This window comes from Somniosus microcephalus, chromosome 1 (assembly GCF_052327205.1).
Source record: "Somniosus microcephalus isolate GS21.2 chromosome 1, FLI_Smic_1.0, whole genome shotgun sequence".
In the NCBI taxonomy this organism is placed as follows: domain Eukaryota; kingdom Metazoa; phylum Chordata; class Chondrichthyes; order Squaliformes; family Somniosidae; genus Somniosus; species Somniosus microcephalus.
Window position 1 is genome coordinate 58772332 of NC_140987.1, and position 13125 is coordinate 58785456.

The 13125-nt window shown below is 45.7% G+C and overlaps 1 protein-coding gene across 1 annotated transcript in view; it reads right to left on the reverse strand.

Annotated features, from left to right (window-relative positions):
* The window catches only part of LOC147124106 (uncharacterized), a 51152-nt gene that overhangs the window by 27110 nt on the left and 10917 nt on the right, over positions 1-13125 (reverse strand). Inside the window, exon 2 of the mRNA XM_085981911.1 lies at positions 2937-3180. Within this exon, the coding sequence (XP_085838037.1) occupies positions 2937-3154 (218 nt within the window). The 5' untranslated portion in view covers positions 3155-3180. The remainder of the gene's footprint in view (positions 1-2936; positions 3181-13125) is intronic.

Sequence of the window (13125 nt, forward strand, 5' to 3'; positions counted from 1 at the left end):
TTACCTACCACAGATGTTAGGCTAACCGGTCTATAGTTTCCAGCCTTCTGTCTACTGCCCTTTTTAAATAAGGGTGTTACATTAGCAGTTTTCCAGTCTGCCCTCACCCCATGCACCTCCCAGCAGGGGGCTGCCGTATATACCAATTATTAGGAAAGGGGACTCTTGCCAATTTTCCACCCCTGCCCCCCCAAGGAAACAGGAACCAACCTGTAGCAATCCAACCACAGACCAGACTGAGATGAGCTAGCTCAGCAGGGATCGAACTCTGTACTTCCCGTTCTCTATAACTCAGTTCCTCAGCAAACTGCATTTGTCCACTGAACTATCAGGGAGCCCAAGAAAAACATTAAGAGGTTTCTATCTATCCCTTATATATATAGATGTATGAACAGATAATTATTTCCAGTTGTACCAACTATCTTGAAGAATTACCATGAATATGTAACAAGCATAGAATGCAATTAAAAAAAATCAGTTTTTCAATACAATGAAATAAATGCCATGACTTCCTTGGCATGGAAAATACTGTGCAGACAATGCTGGAGTGAGATTTCCCCAAGAGACGAGACACTGCAGTGACGTCCGAGCTACTGTGGAAACATACAGCAGCATGCAAACACTGGGGGGACAAGTGGAGGTCATGGGAAAAATCAGAATGTCTGCCACCCACTCAAGAAGTGGTGGTGGGACTCGGGAGACAGAGTGCATTTCTCCCACATTAGATGGGAGTTCTGACATTCACAAGTAGAACTCTGCATTTTAAGTACATTGTGACATTAAATTAAAATGTTTGCTTTATTTTTCCCAAAACAATAACTCCAGTGGAACACTTCTACCAATCAGTCCACTCTCCTGGACCAGAGTCCAGTGGTCTTTGCAAACCTGACTTATCATCTTCCATTCCATAAAAAATAATCGAATTTATTAGCAGCAAACATTAGGATTATCTGTACATTAGTCACCTAGTTAACAGGAGTCAGCATGGATTCAGTAGGGGAAGATCCTGCCTGACCAACCTCCTCAATTTCTTAAGAGACATCTCACTTCCCGACAACTTGATGTACCTGGACTTCTGAAAAAGGCATTTGCCGAAGCTCCACATGAAAGGCTGTTAGTTAAACTCAAAGCTGTGGAGATTCAGGATAAGCCCTGGGAAAGGTTAACTGGCTGATGGGTAGAAAAGAATGAGTAGTTGTTAGAGGAGTGATGTTGGGGTGGGGAGTACTGAATGGCCATCTCAGCGCTTATTGTTGGGTCTGCCACGCTTTCTAATTTACATAAATAACCTGAAAACAGAAACTCAATTCAAATGATTACATTTACAGATGGCACCAAAATAAGAGCAGCAGATTCAGGGAAGGCAGCTCATATATTAGAGAGTGAGTTGGACAAAATATTTATGTGGACACAACAATGACAGATGAATATCATGCAGACAAATGTAAAGTGCCGCCCATAGGAAGGAAAAATAGGTATGAATGGCGCTGAACTAGCTACGGGTGAAACTGTGCACCAGTCGCTGAAGGTAAGCATGCAGGTGCAGCAGGCGGTTAAGGCAGCAAATGGTATGTTGGCCTTCATAGCGAGAGGATTCGAGTACAGGAGCAAGGATGTCTTGCTGCAGTTGTACAGGGCCTTGGTGAGACCACATCTTGAGTATTGTGTGCAGTTTTGGTCGCATTACCTGAGGAAGGATGTTCTTGCCATGGAGGGAGTGCAGCGAAAATTCACCAGACTGATACCTGGGATGGCAGGAATGACGTATGAAGAGAGATTGGGTCGATTAGGTTTATATTCGCTAGTTTAGAAGAATGAGGGGGATCTCATTGAAACTTATAAAATTCTAACAGGACTAGACAGACTAGATGCAAGAAGGATGTTCCCGATGGTCGGGGAGTCCAGAACCAGGGGTCACAGTCTAAGGATAAGGGGTAAGCCATTTAGGGCTGAGATGAGGAGGAATTTCTTCACCCAGAGATATCCACAGGTTCACCACTCTCTACCACAGAAGGCAGTAGAGGCCAATTCATTAAATATATTCAAGAAGGAGTTAGATATATTTCTTAAGGCTAAGGGGATCAAAGGATATGGGGAGAAAGCAGGGACAGGATACTGAATTTAGATGATCAGCCATAATCGCATTGAATGGCGGAGCAGGCGCGAGGGGCCGAATGGCCTACTCCTGCTCCTATCTTCTATGTTTCTATAAGTCTCAGTAGACTCAATCCTAAACTTGCCCAATCAATGCAAAGCAGTAATCAGCAAATCCAATAGAATCTTCAACTACATGGCCAAAACAGAGTACAAGTCTGGGAAAGTTGCGACCAGCTTGTACAGTGTTCTGGCCTTGACTACTGTCTCTCGTTCTGGTCGCCAAAACATTGAAGCACTGGAGGCAAAGGTCTGAGTTATGAGGGAAGACTGGAGAAACTTGGACTATGCAGCCTGGCAAGGAGGCGTCTGAGGGGTGATCTTATCGAGGTATACAAGATATGGAATAGGCAAATCTCGAATGACACTATAGTGCAATACTGATGGTGTGCTGTATTGTCAAAGGTACCACCTTTTGAACGGGACATTAAACAGAGGTCCTAATGCCCATTCCGGTGGTTCAGAATCCAAAGGTACTATTCAAAAAAAAAAAAAAAATGGGAGTTCTTCCAGTATCTTGGCCAACATCAATCTCTGTCAACTAATGCCACCAACTGGTCATTTACATCACTGTGGGACCTGCTTCTGGACAATGGTTGCTCCCTTTGCCCACATAACAGTAACTGCTCTTCAAAAAGTAATGAGTGAATCGCCACGATGTTTTGATGCGATAAAATGTTATACAAATGCAATAATATTTAATGCTTAGAGGTCAGTAAGACTGTATGCAACAAATCATTAGGCTTTTTGCCTGCTTTTCTATATTTAACCCCAATACTTACATCAGATGATTCAGTGTGTTTGAAATTAGAGGCGTTACCAATCGCTGTCGTGGAGTAAAGGCAAGTTTGCTTTTCTCATTAGGAGTCTCCATGTTTTCCCTTCTGTTTGCGAAGAGATGCTGAGATTTCATTTTTACTCCTCTTTGGAGGTTCTTGTACCCATGGCATGGCGTGCCATCTACTTCTTGAAATTTGTTTGGTCTACGAGTAGGAGTCATAATGCTAATCACTCTGCTCACCAAACCTAGAAAAAACAACAGATTATATTTAGATTGATACAAATTACTTATTAAAAACTAAATCTATGCAGTGTGGGGGGCTCTGGGTAAGCGGCAGTGGTAAACGGAGCACGAAACATTTACAGCTGTACATACTGTTTGAATCATATTCTGCAAGGTACTGTGACATAGGGTAACACTTGCACCGTCAAATGAGTTAGCCACTGCTTATGAGCTGATACATACGGGTTAATTTTTGTCTGCCTACCACACTGCTCACGTTGAAAAATGAGGCGGTAGGCATACAGCACAGGTGGACATTCGGCCCATTGTGCCTGTGCCGAGCTATCCAATTAGTCCCACTCCCCTGTACTTTCCCCATAATGTTACAAATGTTTCATTTTCAATTGTATATCTAATTCCCTTTTGAAAGTAACTATTGAATCTGCTTCCACCTCCCTTTCAGGCAGTGCATTCCAGAGCACAACAACTCACTGCATTAAAAAAAAATCTCAACTCGCCTCTGGTTCTTAACACAATCAAAACCCTTCATAATTTTGAACACCTCTATTAAATCTTCCCATAACCTTCTCTGTTCTAGAGAACAATCCCAGTTTCTCTAATTTCAGAAGGCATATGAATTTAAAAAATAAATAAGTGCATTGGTACCTGAAAATTGGGTTTGTTTACTGCAACTGGTGTATAACTAAATCCATAGGGGTCGATTTTCATTAAGCTGTCGGGAAAGAGGCGGGACTACAACTTTCGGGTTTTAGTCCCGCCTACATCAACGTCCGGCCAATCCACGCGATTTTCCCTTGATTGACCTTGTTGAGCCCGCCCAGCGGGCTCAGCAGGCCAATTAAGGGCCACCCGGCAACAGGTGACGTCACAGACTGAAATTTCATCTGTCAAGAGGTGTTGACAGATGAAATATCAGTGTTTCACAGCTGTTTGAAGCTGTCCAACACTGACAGTCTGACTTCTAACCCGAGTCCTTCTACACAGACTCAGTGAGAACTCTCACCGGCACTAAAAGCTGAAGGCTGTCACTTTTGACAGATCGCAGCCATTCAGCTTTCAGTGCCGGCTGAGTGATGGACTCCTGACGCCTACAGGAAGAAAGGCTGTTAAGGTTAAGTACAGGTAATTTAAACTTCTTTACACACTTTAGACACACCAAACACACTTACCTTTGCACTCATGCACCCATCACTCACCTGAACACCGACATCGCGACCCCTCCAAGTCCTTCAACCCGACGGCCCGTCTGCTCTAACCTGGCGTGGTTTGGAGCCGTCGGGAATCCCACACGACACCCCTCAAAATAGAAATTAGGCTAAAAACTGCCTGTTAACTACCTGTTAACAGGCAGTTAATTGGCACTAATCCCTCCCGCCTCGGGTCGGCGGGTCCCAGTGCGGGGCGGGTACCCGCCGCCTCGCAAACTTACGTGGAGGCGGATTTTGGGTGGGATGGTGTCGGGTCCTCCGAATTTGGGATTTTTGCCCCCCGCCCGCCTAAAAGCCCACCTCACGGCACACTGAAAATCTAGGCCATAATGTCCACACCACAGTACCTTGTGCTGTAGCAAAACCTTAAAACATTGTACTGACATTCTTGTATTTAAGAATTAAGTAAAACTCATTATTGCACCAAACAAACTCCCTATTTTTATTTAGAAATTGTGACAATTTCATGAGTGCAGAGATAGGAATGCTTAGATAAAGCCAGTTAATGCAGTCACACCAGGAACTATCTTCCTTAACTCAAAAGGTGTATCTGCAACTAATCTTGGAAAAAAAATAAGCAGATATTCACAAGTGGACAGTCAGGCATGCCCACAAAAAGTTCCTTTAGAAAAGTGAAGTTTTTAAAGAACTGCCTTTCAGCAACTTAGTTCTTTGGTGACAGACACTAAACAGCTGCAACTCAAACCACCACCTCATCTAAAAAGATTTGATCTCTAATTCCTACACAGGCAATAGTAGGAGAAAGCAACACCTGACTGTTTGAACATAAGGACATAAATAGGAGCTGGAGTAGGCCATATGGCCGCTCGAGCCTGCTCCGCCATTCAATAAGATCATGGCTGAACTTCAACATCAACTTCACTTTCCTGCCCTTTCCCCATATTCCTTGATGCATAAAAATCTATTGCTCTTAGTCTTGAATATACTCATCAACTCAGCATCCACAGCCCTCTGGGGTAGAGACTTCCAAAGATTCACAATCTCAGAGTGAAGAAATTTCTCCTCATCTCAGTCCGAAATGGCTGACCCCTTATCCTGAGACTATGAGCCCCAGTTCCAGACTCTCCAGCCAGGGGAAACAGCGGTCTCAGAATCTACCATCAAGCCTTCTAAGAATTCTAAACTCGAGAATATAGGCCCATTCTACTCAATCTCTCCTCATAGGACAGCCCTCTCATCCCAGGAATCAATCTAGTGAATCATCGTTGCACCGCCTCCAAGGTAAATATAACCTCCCTTAGGTAAGGAGACCAAAACTGTACACAGTGCTCCAGGTGTGATCTCACCAAAAACCTATATAATTGCAGCAAGACTTCCTTACTCTTATATGCCAACCCCCTTGCAATAAAGGCCAACATGCCATTTGTCTTTCTTATTGCTTGCTATACCTGCATGCTAGCTTTCTGTGTTTCTTACACGAGGACACCCAAGTCCCTCTGAATACCAACATTTACTAGTCAAGTATTCTGCTTTTCCATTCTTCCTACCAAAGTGGATAATTTCACACTTCCCCATATTATACCCCATCTGCCACCTTCTTGTTCAATCACATAACTGGTCTATATCCCTTTGCAGCCTCTTTATGTCCTCCTCACAGCATACTTTCCCACCTAGCTTTGTATTATCAGCAAACTTGGATATATTACACTCGGCCCCCTCATCGAAGTCATTGATATAGATATAGTATGGCCTCAACTAGCTCCAGTCCTGCTTTCCATCTGTTCTGATGGTTGTAGCAAAAAACCAGTGAGAAAAAAAAGCTGATTTTGCTGGTGAAGTACTTCTTGTTTTTAATGACAGGAAAAGCTTAGAATGGGATGTCTAGTTTGATCTTAGGCCATGGAACAAATCACATCAACCTAATACTCATGGCCACTTTCACACTTCGGGTCATCCCACATCTTCCACTTGTGGAGCAAGTGGCTGCATCACCCGTGCCCTGTGCGGATTCGGTTGAGCGCTGTCCACCGTCCTCGAGGGAGGTTGAAGCCAGGGACCTCTGCTGTTGGTTCAGTGATGAGGTGTTGGTTCTGACTGTTGTGTCGGTACCTTTTTACCTAGACACAATTAGAACTCAGAGATTCAAACATGAAGTGCTTTATTCGAAGGGAAAGGGAAGTTCTGGAGAGTTCCGAACAAAGAGAGCTAAACTTAACCACGAGAACATCCAACCATTTATCTGCTGTGACAGCGCCACCACAGGTGGGAGGAGAACACACAATACATAACATATTCCTCCCCTCTTAAATGGAAGGTCTACATTATTCCTCAACAGGTAAGTTACTTTCAATGCACTCAACTAACCTAGGGTAGAGGTAGACTGCCTCAACCCCTGACTTTACCCTGGGGTTTATTCTGCCCCAGTCTTGTGGGTAAGTCGCTAAGCCTACAGATCTAAGCGTCTTGGAGGCCGCCGCTCTCTGACAGGATACCGGCGGTCATCGCTGGCTTCCACAGCAGTAGGCATTGACACAGGCCTAGATGGAGAAGGTGCCTGTGTCAGTCGAAAGTCAGGAGTTTGCACAGGTGGAACAGTCTCTTTGACTTCCTGTGTTGGAGAAGAGCACTGTGGCAAAGGATGCTGGTTTGCCGTATCATCCGGAAACAGTTCAGGCCAACCAGCCGTTGGAGCCTCTGTGGCTGTCTCTGCCCCTAGCAACAGTTGATCTGTGTGTCTTCTCCAGACGACGTCCTCAGCAGTCTCAACCGTGTAAGACACAGGGCCCGTCTGCGCAATCACCGTAGCAGGAACCCATTTCGGTCCAGTGTTGTAGTTTCGAGCTAGGACGTGCTCTCCCGGATGAAACCGTCTCTCCTTGGCTCTTTTCAACTTGAGCTTGTTGTTGACGATGGACAACCTGCTCTGCCGTTGGAGGTTTGAGTAAGTCAAAACTTGTCTGCAACTGCCTCTTCATCATGAGCGAAGCAGGGGAAGTTTTGGTTGTGGCATGCGGCTCGTTCCTGTAGGACAACAGGAAGCTGTTCAGACATTGGTGGATTGAGCCCTGACCTTGCGATGCCTTCAAGGCGTGCTCCAAAGTTTGCACGAACCTTTCTGCCTGGCCATTAGTAGAGGGATGATAGGGCGCAGACCTGATGTGTTGGACACCATTCACATGCAGGAAGGTTGCAAACTCCTGTGATACAAATTGTGGACCGTTGTCACTTACGAGTTGTTCCGGTGAGCCATAGCGGCTGAACATCTCACCAAGTTTCTCAATTGTTTTCTCTGCCGTGGTAGACCTCATCACAGCGACCTCCGGCCACTTGCTACAAGCGTCCACAACCACCATAAACATCTTCTCTTCGAAAGGACCAGCGAAGTCTACATGTACTCGCTGCCACACTTCTGCAGGCCAATCCCAGGGGTGTAGGGTTGCCAGCTGTGGAACATTCCGGACCCTTTGACATGGGGAACATGTTTTGGCTTTCTCCTCAATATTCCCATCGAGACCTGGCCACCAGAAGTAGCTTCTTGCCATTTCCTGCATCCGAACCATCCCACTGTGGCCTGTATGAAGTTGTTGCAGTATAGGTTCCCTCAGAGGTGGCGGAATGATGACACGGCGTCCCCAAAGAAGACAACCTGCCTGGACGGAGAGCTCATTTCTTTTTGAAATGTAAGGTTTCAAACTAAGAGAATCTCCTATAGCTCTCCCTCAAATGACATTGTCCATTACCTCAGACAGGACTGGATCGTTGCAGGTGTACCTTCGCACCTGAACTGCAGTGACAGGTGCTCCCTCCACTTGTCTAAAGTAGAAGATGTCTATCTGACGAGGCTCTGGGGGAGTAACAGGCAAGGGTAGCCTCGAGAGACCGTCTGCATTGCCGTGCAAGTCTGATTTGCGATATTTGATGTCGTATGTGTGTCCTGACAACAGTAAAGCCCAACTTTGCATCCTGCTTGCAGCGAGAGACGGAATTCCGGTGTGGGGCCTGAAGATTGAAGTCAATGGACGGTGGTCCGTCAGGAGTGTGAACCTTCTCCCAAACAGGTACTGATGAAATTTTCGAATTCCAAAAACGATTCCCAAGGCCTCGCGCTCGATCTGCGCATAGTTACTCTCGGCCTTGTTCAAGATGAGTGATGCGAAGGCGATAGGTTTCTCTTCACCCGAAGGCATGATGTGGGATATGACTGCTCCCACACCATATGGTGATGCATCACATGCTAGCTGCACGGGTAGCTTTGGGTCGAAGTGTGTCAGGACCTCCGATTTCAGCAATGCTTTCTTTGCTTGGGCGAAAGCTTCGTTGCACAGTTCAGTCCATTTCCATGTTTTGCCTTGACATAGCAACTGATGTAACGGCTTCAGCAATGTTGCTAAGTCTGGAATAAACTTCCCATAGTAGTTAAGTAGCCCCAGAAATGAACGTAACTGGCTCACATTCTGGGGTGCTGGGGCCTCCACGATCGCCTTGACCTTTGACGGCGCCTTATGCAGGCCAGTAGCGTCAATCACATGCCCCAGGTACTCAACTAAAGACTGAAAGATTCCCCTTTGTCTTTACGAACTCTGAGTCCGTACTCTTTCAGTCGTTGTAGTGTCGCATCCAAGTTCAGAAGATGATCCTCCTCATTTGTCCCAGTGACAAGGATGTCGTCCAGGTAGCACTGGACTCCTGGCAGTCCACTCAAAATCTGATCCATTGCCCTTTGGAATAGAGCAGGGGCTGACGTAATTCCAAATGGAAGGCGGCAGTACCTGTATAGCCCCTTGTGTGTCACAATTGTCAGCAGCTCCTTTGATTTGTCATCGACATGCATTTGTAGATAAGCCTGGCATAAGTCTATTTTGCTGAACTTTTGCCCTCCGGCCAGGCCCGTAAAAAGATCAATGAGGGGAAGAGGGTACTGTTCCGCAGACAGCACCGGGTTAATAGTCACTTTAAAATCCCCGCAGATTCGAACAGATCCATCCTTTTTCAGGACAGGAACAATTGGTGTGGCCCATTTGCTCACGCTCACAGGCTCCAGGACTCCATTCTCGACTAAGGCCTCCAAGTTAGCCTCAACTTTTGGCCTAATTGCATAGGGTACAGGTCGGGCTTTGTGAAACTTCGGCTTGCTGTCAGGTTTAATGTCCAGTCTCACGCTGATCTTTTTCATGCTCCCAAGTTCCCCATTGAAGAGTTCTGCATGTTTGTTTAACACTGCAGTCAGACCTGACTCCCCTTTTGACATCATGCGGGCTGCAGGCCAGTCCAGTGTGATTTTCTCTAGCCACGCACGTCCCAGTAGCGATGGGTAATTTCCCTTTACCACATATAGTGGCAGTTTTGCAGTCTGTCCGTTCAATTTAACTGTCACCTCAATGGCGCCTCTCATGGCCACAGGTTTGCCGGTATACGTCTTTAGCACAATGTTTGTTGGCTGAAGGGGAAGATGCTTTAGCATTTTGTTGTAGACAGTGTCTGAAACAAGGGACACAGCCGCACCTGTGTCCACCTCCATCCGCACTGATTGTCCCTCCACCAGTGGTGACACCCAGTAGCCATTTGAACCACCTGCGACCGTCAGTATGTGCACCTCTTTCTCCTCAGAGGTGTCGCTCCCCTCTGTTTTGCTTGTTCCATCATACTGCACTGAATGAACACTCTTTTTCCTCTCTTGTCCAAATACACATTTTGCTTGCATGCTTCCCAGCTCTGTCTGTTCTTTTTTTACCTCTACAGGCGCGTTCAATGTGACCCTTTTTGCCACAATTTCGGCATTCCAGCTCCGTACACCAACAGTCACTAGCGTGATGGCCCGTTTTCCCACAACGGTAACATGTGCCGTTCCGCGCACCTTTAGACTCAGATGACACCTTGTGAACTCTCCCTGTTGAACTCAACTGGTGAGCCTCCTTTTCCGCCATCTCCATGGAGACACTAACTTCAATGGCCTTTTTAAGAGTAAGGTTGTCCTCAGTAAGAAGGCGCTTCTGTGTGGCTGCACTTTGCAGACCACACACAAGTCTGTCTCTAATGGTGTCATTCAGCACCTCCTTGAACTGGCAGTGTTCCGACAACCTTTTTAAAGCAGCAATAAACATCGTCACTGATTCCCCCTCCTCTTGATTCCGTTTGTGAAATCTAAATCTCTCAGCAATAACCAGAGGTTTTGGTGAAAAATGTGCTCCAAGAATTTCCACTAGTTGCTTATATGTTTTAGTTCCTGACTTATCTGGCTGCACAAGGCTGCGAAGTAAATTGAATGTCTTCGGCCCCATTACACTCAAAAAGGTAGGCATGACCTTTTCGTTTGCCACCGCATTCGCCAAGACAAAATAGTCAAAACGTTCTGTATAAGCGCTCCATTGCTCCACATTTTCATCAAAATCACTGATGTTTCCTAATATAGTAGCCATCTCACGTTTCAAATTTATATTTCTGTTTACTCACTGCACCCGTAACGTACGCAGATTCATCCGCTCCTCGTCGCCACTTTGTTGTGTCGGTACCTTTTTACCTAGGCACAATTAGAACTCAGAGATTCAAACATGAAGTGCTTTATTCGAAGGGAAAGGGAAGTTCTGGAGAGTTCCGAACAAAGAGAGCTAAACTTAACCAAGAGAACACCCAACCATTTATCTGCTGTGACAGCGCCACCACAGGTGGGAGGAGAACACACAATACATAACACTGACAAAGGGTCATCAACCTGAAACGTTAACACTGTTTCTCTCTCCACATATGCTGCCTGACCTGAGTATTTCCAGCATTTCTGTTTTTATTATTGCTGCATGACAAGTTGACGCATTGTTTACAACAATAATGGTTGGCATGCATGCTGTCATTGCATTTCAGAAACAACTCTAGAAAATACTAGTTTCAATACAGTAACAACACTGGCATCTACCTGACAAAGTGGAAAATTGTCCAGTTATGTCCTGTCCACAAAAAGCAGGACAAATCTAATCCGGCCAATTACCGCCCCATCAATCTGCTCTCAATTATCAGCAAAGTGATGGAAGGTGTCATCGACAGTGCTGTTAAGCAGCACTTACTCACCAATAACCTGTGCATTGATGCTCAGTTCGGGTTCCGCCACTCTGCTCTCGACCTCATTACAGCCTTGGTCCAAACATGGACAAAAGAGCTGAATTCCGAGGTGAGGTGAGATGAGAGTGACTGCCCTTGACATCAAGGTAGCATTTGAGCAAGTGTGGTATCAAGGTTGAATCAAGGGGAAAACTCTCCACTGACTGGAGTCATACCTAGCACAAAGGAAGATGGTTGTGGTTGTCGGAGGCCAATAACCTCAGCCCCAGGACATTGCTGCAGGAGTTCCTCAGGGCAGTGTCCTTGGGCCCAACCATCTACAGCTGCTTCATCAATGACTTTCCCTTCATCATAAGGTCAGAAGTGAGGATGTTCGCTGATGACTGCATAGTGTTCAGTGTCATTTGCAACTCCTCAGATAATGAAACATAGAAACATAGAAGATAGGAGCAGGAGTAGGCCATTCGGCCTCTTGAGCCTGCTCCGCCATTCAATGAGATCATGGCTGATCATCCAAATTCAGTACACTGTCCCTGCCTTCTCCCCATATCCCTTGATCCCTTTAGCCTTAAGAAATATATCTAACTCCTTCTTGAATATATTTAATGAATTGGCCTCCACTGCCTTCTGTGGTAGAGAATTCCACAGGTTCACCACTCTCTGGGTGAAGTAATTCCTCCTCATCTCTGTCCTAAATGGCTTACCCCTTATCCTTAGACTGTGACCCCTGGTTCTGGACTCCCCCCGCCATCGGGAACATCCTTCCTGCATCTAGTCTGTCTAGTTCTGTTAGAATTTTATAAGTTTCAATGAGATCCCCTCTCATTCTTCTAAATTCCAGCGAGTATAAGCCCAATCGACCCAATCTACATAAGAACATAAGAAATAGGAGCAGGAGTAGACCGTACGGCCCCTCGGGCCTGCTCCGCCATTCAATAGGATCATGGCTGATCTGAATCTAGACTCACGTCCACTTCCCTGCCCTCTCCCCGTAACCCCTAATTCCCTTATCTGCTAGGAAAATGTCTATCTCCATTTTAAATTTATTTAATGTTGCAGCTTCCACAGCTCTCTGGGGTAGCAAATTCCATAGATTTACTACCCTCTGAGTGAAGAAGTTTCTCCTCATCTCAGTTTTGAAAGGGCAGCCCCTTATTCTAAGATTATGCCCCCTAGTTCTAATCTCACCCATCAGTGGAAACATCCTCACCGCATCCACCCGATCAAGCCCCCTCACAATCTTATATGTTTCGATAAGATCGCCTCTCATTCTTCTGAACTCCAATGAGTAGACTCCCAACCTACTCAACCTTTCCTCATACGTCAACCCCCTCATCTTTGAAATCAACCGAGTGAACCTTCTCTGAACCGCCTCGAGAGCAAGTATATCTTTTCTTAAATATGGAAACCAAAACTGCACGCAATATTCCAGGTGTGGCCTCACCAATACCCTGTATAACTGCAGCAAGACTTCCCTGTTTTTATACTCCATCCCCCTTGCAATAAAAGCCAAGATTCCATTGGCCTTCCTGATCACCTGCTGCACCTGCATACTAACTTTTTGTGTTTCATGCACCAGGACCCCCAGATCCCTTTGTACTGTAGCAGTTTGCAGTTTCTCTCCATTTAGATAATAACTTGCTCTTTGATTTTTTCTGCCAAAGTGCATAACCTCACGCTTTCCAACATTATATTGCATCTGCCAAATCTCTGCCCACTCACTTAGCC